The 13,386-nt window shown below is 33.2% G+C and overlaps 1 protein-coding gene and 1 long non-coding RNA gene across 2 annotated transcripts; one reads left to right on the top strand and one right to left on the bottom strand.

Moving 5' to 3' along the window:
* Positions 1-8,838: 8,838 nt before the first annotated feature.
* LOC125836954 (UDP-glucosyltransferase 29-like) lies at positions 8,839-10,230 on the top strand. Its single transcript, XM_049516098.1, has one exon. It carries the CDS (start codon positions 8,839-8,841, stop codon positions 10,228-10,230), a length of 1,392 nt encoding a protein of 463 aa, XP_049372055.1.
* A 1,911-nt stretch (positions 10,231-12,141) lies between these two features.
* Positions 12,142-12,540, bottom strand: LOC125837108 (uncharacterized). The gene is made up of 2 exons (XR_007443498.1): positions 12,359-12,540; positions 12,142-12,263 (listed from the first exon to the last, which is right to left on the bottom strand). It is a non-coding gene; the product is annotated as an uncharacterized LOC125837108 (long non-coding RNA).
* Positions 12,541-13,386: the final 846 nt, after the last annotated feature.

Raw genomic sequence — 13,386 nt, 5'->3', positions numbered from 1 at the left:
TGGTCCAATAAAGATTATAGTTCATAGATGTTGATAACTATAATAAAACTTAAATCAAAATCAAATTAATACTAATGCAAAAAGAAAATCAATTCAACATTAAGAATGACAATAATATTGAATATTTGTTCTTTAGTTTTACATTGGTTTAGACAATTAAAATACATAATCTAATTTTAATTTTCCTTGAATATTTAGTAATGTAACTAATACTTATTAAACTTATTTTAGCATGATTTAGTACTTTTAAATTATGATCATTTTTATTATGACTTTGCAATTTTTATTTTATATAATGATTTCATTATTATTTTTTATTGAATATTTTTGTGTCATCAGTACTAATCTCATATTTTGTGTTATTTTTTTAAGAAACACCTTAAATAATTGTATTTTGGTTGGACTAAAGAAATATTTGGAGCACAAGTTAATTATATATTTGTATGCAAACTTTACTGAAAAAATCCAAAAATCTGAAAAAATCCGAGGTTTATTAGTTTGGTTTGATTTATAATTTAAAATTTTGACACAATGGTTTGGTTTGGTATTTGAAAAACCTGAACCAACCCGAGGTTGAAAAACCCGAAAAAATCCGAATTTTATTAGTTTGGTTTGGTTTATAAATTTAAAAATTTTACACTAATGGTTTGGTTTGATATTTGAAAAACCCGAACCAACCCGGTCATGTACACCCCTACATGCGATTCATACTAGATATATATATTTATATGTATCTGGTGTGATTCGCATGTATCTAGGATACCAAATACATAGGAGAGTGACGAGCGAGACGGGAGAGAAGCAAGGGAGGCGAATGAGATTTGTCTATGTATACTAGATACATATGAATCCACTTGGATACAATATATCTAGAACAAATCACACCTAACTTTGACCATATGTATCTCGAGATAATATTTAGACACACTAAAATCTGATAAGATTCATAATATCGTAAACTAGAGTGTATTAAAGTAATTAGCTCATAAATTAATGGAATTTCTATAAGTTTCTCTTATACATATGACTTTGCATTCGATTGATTTCCAATTCCTTCTAGAGTAAGAAAAAAAATTCTTTTTGTTCCAATTAGTTTGACACTTTCCCATTTTTTATTCCTCCCAAAAATATTGATACTTTTCTATATTCATAGTTTTAATTTATGGACTTACTCTTTGTTGTTATGTTTAATCACTTGACATATGGAATAATGGAATAGAAAAAAATATTGAAAAAGAGAGTGTATTGAAAAGTATTCCATAGTTGTCTATATTCTATGCAGCTGAAATTGAATGGGAAAATAGTATCCCATATATATAATAGTAAGCTGGGAAAAGGGTCTGAAAAATACTTTAATTTTGGCCGAAATTGTTGTTACGATACCAAACTTTATGGAGGACCTTTTACCCCTGCACTATTTAATAGTGTATTTTAAATGTATATATATGCCCACGTGGACACATTACTATTTATAATGATGCAATATTTATGATGTCCATGTGGGCACATATATACCTTTAAAATGCACTATTAAATAGTGCAGGGGAAAAAGGTCATTTCCAAAGTTTGGTATTGTTACAGCAATTTCGGTCAAAGTTCAGATATATTTCAGACATGTTTCCCTCTATCTATTTATTTTGTCAATGGTCATATTGAATAAAAGAAGAAAGTACTGGGTTTAGATAAATTCGATAGGCACATTCGTCGCCAGAATTTGATTGTTCTACATCTTAGATTTGTTGAGTTCAAGAAAATTAGCTCCAAAAAAAAATAATTATCGATCCTTGACTTAATTGTTTTATTTCTATCGACTTTGATCTTCGTGTTTATTGGTTAAGTATATTTAACTTTTAATTAATTTATACTTGTGATTTTTTATCCCTAAAACTAATTGATGTTTATTAAGAAGTTAAAGCAATCAAAGTGAAGGAGCAATAATACCAAGAGAATTGACAAGAATATTTAGAGAGAGAAAAAAGAGAAGTTATTTTTGTTTGAATTTAATTAAGTGTAGTTAAAGTTCAATAATTTTTTGTCTAATTTTAATTATTATTATTTTAAAATTCAAGCAAAAATGATTGAACTATAGGCTTACGTAAATAGATGAAGTTAAGATAAAAATAATTGAAATTTAGACACTACATAATTTTAGACAATCTTATTTGATCGATAGATTCTAAAGTTGAAACTGCATTTTACTTGAATTTTTTTTTTTGAAATGTTATTAATAGAAGTGTATAAAAGTAAAAGAATTTCTCAAAAATCTAATTTGAACCTGTTTTTAGCCAAAATTTATCGTCAAATAACTATTGAAAAATAATAATTCAAAATCTATAATAAAATGCTAACTATCTCAAATTTAATTTTATCAGACTAATAACTTTAAACTATGCGCTCTAAAGTGACTATACGTAAAAGATGGATACAAATTGGAAAAAACTATTAGTTAGAAATACATACATGCATATCATACCTACTAATCTAATCTATACTTTTAAATAGTTATATATTATCTCACAATTTAATAATTTTATATCAAATTTGAAGTGAAATACATTGACATACATTACCCTTTAAAATTAGTCTAAAATACGATCCTTAATTATCTACCTACTTAATTCTCTCCATAAATTATGTATTTTCTCCTTCAAGCATTGCTCCTTCTTCATGTTCGTCGACTTTGAGATGAGTTTTACATAGAATTCTTGAAGTATTAAAAGTTGAAGTCTCTGGTCAATCGTCTGATGTATCAAGATCAATCACTAGTTTAGAGCAAATATTGGAAGTAAATGACGAAGATGATGATCAAACAGATGAAGAAGTTGAGCTTGAAGGCCAAACTTCGACATACTTTTCGAAAGTATTGGAGCTGATAAACAAGTTATTGAAGATCTAGAATGGAAATCAGTGGATCCTATTATGGTACCAATGCTTCACAAGAAATTGATGATCAGATCGTCACCGACTCAAATAATAAGGAGACTTATACTAATGAAATCTCTTTGTGTGATGGAGTTGCGTCAGAAGGAACGAGTTCTAAAATCTTGAATCATGTAATTCTAAACTTATCTGTCACGGTTGTTTTTCCAAATAATATAATTATTGAGAAGTTAAGAGAACTCAACAACATGAAACTTAGACAAATATGACTTACTTGATTCACAAAGGCAAAAAGAAAATATTATGAAGTTGATATGTTACAGAAATTGACAAGTTTGTTAGTACATATACATATATCTTCACAAGGTCAATCAATGATGGAAATCTTCATCATTTGAAGGAGTAAGAGGAGTCAGAAAAACTGTTGACATTTTTACCAGGGCGCGAATCAAAATTTCGTTTGAGTTTTTCCACAACTAGCATGGGATAGTTTCTAAAAAAATCACTTTAAGTGGTCGGAGAGTGTGGAAAAGTTAAAGTTGATTTTTTGAAATATCATAGAATTTTTTAGTAATGTTCAAAAATAGTCTAGTGTAGTATCTAGAATAATCATATTGTAGAAATATACAGGGATGGCTCAAGGGTAAATCTAGTAAATCATCTGGTTTAGGCCCCAAAAATTTGAGGCCCAAAAATATTATAAGAGTGAATTTTATGATTTTAATTTCACTTGAAACGGTATTGAACATTATAAAAAAAATTAAATAAAAAAAAGAAAGAAGAACTACTTACTTTTTATCAAGAATATTTTAGAACTTTGAATTAAACAACTCAAATCTTCATATTAATAAATAAAGTTTTTACATCAACATCCAAAGTTATGTATTGCAAACAAATGTCTTACTTGTATTTAACTAGAACTAATCATTACTCCTATAAACAATAATATTATTATGTAAAGTTATATGCTTAATGTCTTTTAAGAATATGCACTAAAAACAAGTACTTCTTCTGTCTCAATTTATATGACTTACTTTTATTTTTAGTCGGTTCAAAATGACACATTTCTATATTAAGTAACAATTTAACATTAAAATGTTTATTCTATCATTAATGAAATGATTTATATCCACACAAATGAGTGAGACGAGCCAATCTCTAAATTCAAATAAGTGTATAGTATATATCACGGATAAACCTATCATCATATCTTCGAGCCTTGATGACCTGTACCCGCAACCATTGTCTAGTGAAATCACAACACTCGCTAGCCGTTGCGACTCTAAAATCATTAAAAGTTCCAAATTATTGGAATTTTATAACAACCACTTGAATTATACTCCACCAATTCTCTTTTGGTGGCGATAATAGCATCAATGGTTGCTTCCCCTTCTTCCCTTTATACTCTTAATCTTTCCGGCCTTTTATTTTTTTGACTTGAAAGCTAATAAATTGATACTCCCTCTTCAACTTCAACAACGTGGAATGGATCCTAGTAAACGTCCAGTATCAACTCTTGGAACTCATTGTGCATATCTTTCGCAACCTCATATTAGAATATGTCATCAGAAAGATGACCATCAATTACTTTTATGCCTATATCTTCATGAGTCTTGTTTTGTAAAAGCTGCAAGATCATTTTAAAAAAAATACTTAATTACAGTTGACACATTATTGAAACAGTAATAATTAATGTTTTGAAAGAGGCTTACTTCGATGAAGAACTGTTTGTATATAACAATTTTATCGTCTTCCTTTTGATGGGATACTGCATATTCAGATATTTTTCTCCAAATAACATGGGCTGCAGAGAAAGTGTGTTGTTTTCACAATCAATTGTATGTTGCTGGAAAGAGGGAAAGGTTTGAGTTGCTAAATCAAGTGGAAAGTGGAGATTATTACATTACCAAAAACATATAAAGTAGAAGAAGAAGAAAAAAGGAAAGGAGGAAAAGACGAACAAAATTTCCATGAGAGGCATATATTGAGAAATGTTCCCAAATTCCACGGCATTGAGAGAGTTTCACTCAAATCCCCTAAAAATATTCTCTGCATTACCAATTTGATACACACAACTCAACTACATCGTTCATGGCGGTTCTTAATTTTGTTGTTCTTCATTCGTGCATGAAGTAGTAAGAAAGCCAGTGTTCAGGCGCTATGGTGGCACGCTGCCCCACCCCATACTTAGAAATTCGACGAATTTTTATACTCAATTTAGGGTCCTAACTCATTTGTAAAGGGGAAATTCTCCTTAACTCTTCTCGATTCTCAAACTCAACACAAATACATGAGGAATTCAACTCAATCCCTTTGGGAAACACAACTTATACTAAAGATTCACAACACACAAGAAATTGCAACTTCCATTGTCAAGAAATTGAACAAATATAAAGAAACTATACTCAAGAAACCTTTAGATACAATGATTTTGTGGGTAAATTAGATGTATCGCTTGAGGACGAACAAGTCCATCATTGTGGGAAGCCTTACATACCTGGAAGAACAACGTTCTTGGCAAAATCCCCAGTTCTTGAAAGAACGCTTGAAACCGTAACATCTTCTTGAAACCTCGCTCTAAATCTGTAAGTGTTTAGGAACGTGAAAAAGTGGTTTAATTCTGATTAGACCCTTATTTGGGGTGAACAAAACGTGCTAATCCTAGTGGGAAAAGGAAAAGATCAAAATACCCTTTTCTGAAAAGGATGGAATGCTTTACTCAAACGGGCATAACTTTTTACTCTGAGCTCGAAATTAAGTAGACTTGGCGGCGTTGGAAAGAGGAATCAAAAATCTTCAATTTGATAGCTCATGGGCCACCTAATTCTTTATCTGTTAAAAGATATGATCGTTTGAAATTGACCCAAAACTAAAAATTAATGGGTGACTTGTACAAACCTCTATTTAGCTCTTTCAAAGTACGAGGTGTTACAGTAATTGACCTAATGTAAGTTATAGAATTCAGAATTTGAAGATGACAGTAACACTACTAGATGCACGTGTTAGTTGAAGTATCGCCACTTCAGTGAAAAATATTGTCAAACAAGTATAAAATCGAAGCTATCAGTAAATATAAATCAAAATGAAAAAGTAAGATCGTTCAATATGTGGTTTGATGGTTTTGACCCTTAGTGTATTTGAGGATGCTAGTTCGAATCTGACTTGAGTTTTTTATATATCATTATTGAAAAAAATGACAACGAAAAATGCAGAAGTGGAAAAATACTCATTTTGGACCAATGGGGCACGTGCACCCCTCCCTCAAATGTGAGTCCGCCTCTGCCTCTAGACTCCAAACATTTCCAAAAGACCTCTGTAAAGACTTTATCGTATACCTTTTATAGTTAAATGAATATCATGCTTAAGTACTCTCTCTTCTAGTTTTTATATTGCTTCAACAATCTCTTTATAAGATGAATGATTTTTATAGTTAATCATCCTGACATGAATTCAGATTGATTTTCGGACATAAACACACCCCTCCCCATCATCATCTTGGCATGCTCTACCAAACTTTCATAGTATAACTTGATATCTTCATAATTGTTGCAATTTTGAATATCACCCTTATTCTTGTATTTTGTCGGAGAAGTGTAGAGGACAATGAAAGATATGTTATGATTTACGAGAGAACAAATTACTATATTCATTTTCTACCAATTAGTTCACCCAAATAATACATATTTTGTAATCTTGAAAATAAAATAAGATGATTTAAAAAAAATTATATACCAATAATAGACATAACTCAAAACTCTTTTTGATATAGATTTATTGCATTACTTCTTGTCGTAAGATGTAAGAGAGGCACTAAAGAAAGGAATCATTGGCTATAATTGTCACACCATAACTAAGTGCCTCCAATTACTGAATTTCATCCACAACGACTCACGAATCCTTTGATACTTGAATAACCTTGTGTTAAGTGGTTGATCATGTTGCATGGGCATGACTATGATTGGAACACCACAATTAAGTGTCTCCATTACTAAATCCCATCCACAATGACTCACAAATCCTCTGATACTTGAATGCTCCAAGATTCTCCCTTGTGGTGCCCAATCTTTAATTGTTATCCCATTTAACCTTTTACGAGCTAAGGTTGTTTCTATTATATCTCCCTACCTGCACAGATGGTAATTGCAGCAGCTACAATGGTGAACTTCAAGGGAAGGTTGGCTGTGGGATGCCTTGAGGCAGATGACTCTTCAATTATTGGTTCAAGCTGCAAGTTGAAATGTAATGTGTATTTCAACTTCCCAAATGTGTTTGCCTTTCTAGGAATCCCATTTTTTAACCCAAAGCAATCTAGATGGTCATTGGTTTCAAGATTAGTGCACAAGGGAAGAATAGCATGTGAAGGCCAACAGTCGATTAGGTCAATAGAGGAATGACATGTCATTTGACCTACCTGAGAGGTTAAATAGCACGTCCAGGCACACTCGGGAGAGGAGGAATCGAATCCTTATTGGATCCCCATACCATAGAAAAAGGACTATCCTTGTTGAATTGTTAGTGTGCAATTCAATATTTTGTTCAAGAACTACGAAAATGTTGTATGTGCAATCTGTAATATGTGTTTCTGATCTTGGTCCTCTTGGTATTTTAGACTTCAATTGTGTGTGTAACAAGATTTCAAGTAAATATTCACAACACACTTCATTTCAAAACGTTAAATTTTACAAGTTCAATTTGACAAGAAAATGTGTAATCGCAAAAGGGGAAAGAGTGTGTCAGTGAAATGTTGAAGGTAGAACCTTTTTTTCATAATGGTGTCCTCTGGATCAACTTGCACATACCTTAACTATTCAAAATCAATTGTTTGCCATCTGCTCGGGTCAATTGTACACAACTCATCATTCAATGGTGTATTTGCTACCTCCTGCCAGCATAGGTATTGCGTAACTCTGTCATTTAAGACTTAGACAGATGGAAAGAGATAGAGTACCCTTCTTTTCACAAATATAAGTTTTTCCTATATGTTTCTTGCATCCTCTCTACCTTCCAAAGGTAGGGTTAAGGCTGCGTATGCACCACCCTCTCCGGCCCTCATTTGTGGAGTTACACTAGGTATGTTGTTGTTCCTTTTTCTTGAATCACATATGCATCATGGTATAATGCAGACACAACCTTTGATCAGTTCACATCCATCCTAAGCGCATCCATCACCTGTCTTAACCATGTCTCTGCCCGAATGTCGTTTCTGCAAAAAAAAATAAAAAATTATCAAATAGATGGAATCATGTCGAATATCAACAAAAAAGAGGGATGCAACATGAGGACTTCGCAAGAGATCACTCATCCTAGTACTACTCTCGCCCAAGCACACTTAACTTCGGTCATCTGTAACAATCTTATTTTGTTATACAAAATTAAATTTTTCTTTCCATGTTTTAACTAGAACTTAAATGTTCAAAACTTACTCTCAACAACAAAAGCTCCAACCAATTTTCGAAGACAAAACATGAATATACAAAAAACCAACCTCACCGCGAATATCCACATCACAGTTCTTGTCGTCATTTCCTCTTCCACCCTGTTTTTCCATGTCTCTTTCGTAACTCGTTATATCCCATTCATACACGCAATCATATTTTCCCATTGTGCTTGCCACGTTATGATCTTCATTTGTATCGATGGTTAAGCTTCAACAAGTAGTTTTATTTATATATGTGTATGTATACCTCTTTCCTTCAGCTAGATAATAAGCCTTCTCCCTTAGTATCGTCTTCTGCCCAATGTGGTAACTCCTGTTTGTTCAGCTTGAATCTGAACTACGATTCAGATCAAATCTTTCTGAAATAGGATTTCCTTTCTGTGCCAACTTGGTAAGTCCCTTTTTCAACTTGAATCTAAACTACGATTCAAATCAAATCTTACTGATATAGGATTTCTTTTCTTGTTATATCCGCTTGGACTTTACTTTTTCCTATACTAATCAAAATCCCTCAAATCTTGATGGAAGAAAGAAAGAAAAACATCAGAATTGTGATGTTTCCATGGTTAGCTCGTGGTCATATCAGCGCATTTCTAGAGCTAGCAAAGGCACTTGCAAAGAGAAATTTCATAACTTACCTCTTTACAACACATGCCAACCTCGCTTACTTCAAACAAACGCTCTCTCGCGAAGAAACCAGACATGTTAAGCTAATGGATATTATACTCCCATATTTGCCTCAACTTCCTCGTACTTTACACACCACAGCTGGCCTTCCACCCCATCTCATCAACACTCTGAAAAAGATCTTCCTTAAGGGAAAACCCGACTTTTTCACCATTCTTGATACTTTAAAACCAGATTTGATCATCTATGATTTCCTCCTACCATGTATTCCATTAATGGCTTCTACATTGCATTTCCCAGCTGTCCTGTTTCTCACCTCTGGTGCTGCAGCAAACAGTTATCACTATCATCTTAGAGATAACAATCCAAGTATTGAGTACCCTTTTCCTGAAATCTTCTTCCAGGATCATGAACATAAGAAAAACAAGAAAGTATTCGATTCTCTCGAGAATGATGGCATCGACGAGAAAAATGGTATCACGAGGTGCTTTGAAAGATCTAAAGGGATCATCTTGATCAAGACTTTCAAAGAGCTAGAAGGTAAGTACATTGATTACCTCACATTTTTGTTTAACAAAAGGTTTGTTCCTGTTGGACCTCTCGTTCGGGCATTTGATCAAACAGATGGTGGGGAGTATAATGATAAGATCATTGAATGGCTCAATGAGAAAGAAAAATGTTCAACAATTTTTATTTGTTTTGGGAGTGAATTTTACTTGTCCAAAGAGGAAATTCAAGAATTGGCACTAGGGTTAGAACTTAGCATGGTGAATTTCATATGGGTAATTAGGTTTCCGGTGAGAGATAAAACGGAGATTCTAGAAGTTCTACCTGAAGGGTTTTATGAGAGAAATTGGACTAGAGGGTTAATAGTTAAAGATTGGGCACCACAAGGGAGAATTTTGAAGCATTCAAGTATCGCGGGATTTGTGAGTCATTGTGGATGGAATTCAGTAATGGAGGCGGTTAGTTGTGGTGTTCCAATTATAGCCTTGCCCATGCAACATGAGCAACCACTTAACGCGAGGTTATTGGTTAATGAGGTGAGGGTAGGATTGGAAATTCCTAGAGATGAAGAAGGAAAGTTTAGCAAAGAAGAAGTGGCTGAGGTTGTAAGAGAAATGGTGTTGGAGAAAAGTGGAGAGAGTGTGAGGAAAAAAGCAAAGGAGTTTAGTGAGAAAATGAGAGAAAATGGAGAAAATGACATAGAGAGAGTGGTGGATGAATTGGTTGATCTTTACAAGAACTCATTAAGGCCTACCTATTACTATAGACGACGCTATTAAAGAAGCCTTGTGTATTATATCGTAAGAGGCCTTGTGTATTGTATCGTATCTTTTTTTTTTTTTCTTTAAGTCTACCTGCTACTATAGACGACGCTACTAAAGGGGCCTTATGTGCTGTATCGTATCTTTCTTTTTTTCTTCTTTAGGTCTACCTACTACTATAGACGACGCTACTAAAGATGCCTTGTGTATTGTGTTGAATCTTTCTTTCTTTTTTTTCTCCTTCTCTTTTTCAAGAATGATGTTTGAATCAACTAGTATGTACTTCAACTGTCTAAGGTAAATGTAATAAAAGTTTGGTCTTGTTTTAGTGCCTATCTTACATCTTACAACAAGAAGTGATGCAAAATATGTATATTAGAAAGAGTGTGAGTCAGGTACAGTATAATAATCTTTTAAGGATTACCTTATCTTATTTTTATGATTACAAATAGATATCATTTAGATGACCTGATTCGTGTAAAAATTATAATAACGGTGTATATAACTTAGAACACTAAAATAGATATAGGCGAAATGGTCTGGTGAACGTTTGTACTTGTATCAATTTATATTTTGAACCCTTCTACTTACCCCTTTGTTATCTGGACCCTTAAACTCAATTAAAATGAGATTTTTAAGCCCCTCCAACCATGTGTGTAGCTCACTCTCCTTTATATAATTGACAGGTCATATCTACGTCAGATATATTAATGTCATATCATAATTATTTCATAGCTATTTTTTAAAATTATTAACCAAAATTATTTAATAAAAGGTAAAATAATAACATTTTAATTTATTTTGGCATTTTTTAAAGTGAAATTCCATACATCCAATTCTCCTTATTTTCATTGTTTCACTATCAAAATTGACTGGAGAAAGCCATTGCCGCCGCCGTCACCATTTTTGCCGGCAAAATCACATATACTTTCTCCCTCACCCGTCTTCATCTCCGCCGCACACCATCACTATTATTCTTTCCTCCTCCAACCTCCACAAAAACAACAACCTAAGCCACTGCACCACCAGATCTGGCCAAAAAACCTCTTCACCACCATGACCGCACCCTCACCCACCTCGTTCTCCTCTCCACAAGCCAGTGTCACCTCTCTCTCACACTCTACTGCAAAACAGTTGTGGCGTGCACCACCAGCGCCGCTTCTCTCTCTCACTCCACTGCAATTCGGTGGTCTTCGGCGAGCGCTAGTCCGCTTTCTCCCTCTGCGGTGAATCAGTGGCCAAGATCTATTAAATAGATGTTAATAAATTGTGGAGAAAAAAAGGAAGTTTGATCAGGCGATGAAAATGGCCAAAAAGGAGGGGGTAATGGGGGAAGAAGAAAGGACTTTTTAATTAAATTTTTAAAAAAATATATATTTCTTTTATAATTTTAATATTTTTTAACCTAAAAAAGTTATTCACTCGCCTTACGGTGCGTGAAGTCACACACTTTTGCCAACTCAGCCATCTTAAAGACACATAAGTTTGGTCAATGGTCAATGGGATTTGTTAAATTGCGTTTTATTGAGTTTAAGGGTCCAGATGACAAAGGGGTAAGTAGAAGGATTCAGAATACAAACTGATACAAGTATAAGGATTCACCAGACCATTTCGCCAATATATATATATATATATATATATAGAAATGTAACTTTATCTCTCCCTCCATGGGGTATGAAAGGATGGCATATGCTTATTTTTCATTATTGTATGTTATCATGTTTCTAATTGCCAAAGAAAGGATTAGGTATTTAATTATAGTAGACTATAGTTGACTACTAAATTAATCACTCAACTCCACTTGACAACCCAATTATAATAAATTATAACAAGATAAAGCCTTCAGGTTGAAAATTGACTCACTTGTAATAGGAAACAAATAAACAATATAATAAAAAAAAAAAAAAGGCTCCTTCAGCCCTGTTATTCTCATTCATTCATGGCTTCTTTCAAACAATTCTCAGAAGTAATATTACATGACAAAGACAGTAAATTTAAAGGTCGAACTCATCGAATTTAACTCGGGGATCCACCTCTACCCGAGGGGGCACCTTTCCGTTGAGCCGAAGGAAATGAAAAATGAGACGAACAGCCAACATCAGATGTCATACAGTAAATTACACAGTACAGGTTACATCCTCTTTACCTCATGTATGAGCCACCAAGAAAATGAGAGGAATTTACAACTCTGCATCAGCTACTGAAAACATTTGATAGCAACAAATAAGTGAAACAACACCAGGAAACAATAGGCCAAAAAGGAAAAATAAATTGTTTCACCAGAACCATAAAACTTTATAGACCTGCCACAGAATGTCTTATCCAGATGAACCATTTATCTTCAGTCCATGCAGAGACGGAAACACGACTTTCACTCTCCCGGGAGTCTGGACAGACTGCCATGGTGTCCTCTCTCATCGACCAAAGCAGCACAAATCAGGTCAAGAATAGATAATATAATGGGAGAATCACATTAAGGGTGTGCCTGGTAATGACAGAAGTCATTTTCCAGAAAATGTTTCCCAAAAGATGACTCATTTTCTCGAGAACAGTAAAAAAAAAATTGAAAAACATTTATTAAAAACTGTTAATAATATTAGCAAATTGGATAGTGCTTTGATGAAACTTGAGTATTAAAGATTGATAATAATATCTATGTATTAGTTAAGAGTTGAGATGATGGGAAGATGAGTCATTCTCCCCTTTTCGCAAAAACTGTTCTATGGAAAATATTTTCTGGCAACCAAATACCAAAAATTGCCTTCTTTTTAACAGTATAAGGATCATCATCTATAATAAAAAATGACTTATTTTATTGAAAATGTTTTCCAAAAAATATTTCCAGTTCCAAACACACATTAAGTCAAGCATAAACCTATTCAAGAAAGTTCAGATGATGAGCAGCAACTTTTGTCATCAATAATCTCGATTTATATTAGATAATAATAACTAGTACTTCACATCATAAAAGTATAATAGGTAAAACCTTCCTTCAAAGGGAGAAATGTATTTCTTGAATCAATATTGAGATAAGTACTGCCTCTGGAAACAGCAAATTTACTTTTAACCTTGCTATACTAAATATTTTCCAAATGTTACAGGCAGAAGGAATATACTAAATCGTGTTTGTCAGCTCAAAGAACCATAACTATACAGGGGTGCTGAAAAGCATAC

Source organism: Solanum verrucosum, unplaced genomic scaffold (assembly GCF_900185275.1).
Source record: "Solanum verrucosum unplaced genomic scaffold, falcon-dt-bn FXZP01000165.1, whole genome shotgun sequence".
Lineage (NCBI taxonomy): Eukaryota > Viridiplantae > Streptophyta > Magnoliopsida > Solanales > Solanaceae > Solanum > Solanum verrucosum.
This window is presented reverse-complemented; position numbering and strand designations above follow the sequence as displayed.

Coding starts and splice junctions, on each gene's coding strand:
- LOC125836954 (XM_049516098.1), top strand. CDS start 8,839: ATGGAAGAAAGAAAGAAAAACATCAGAATTGTGATGTTTCCATGGTTA.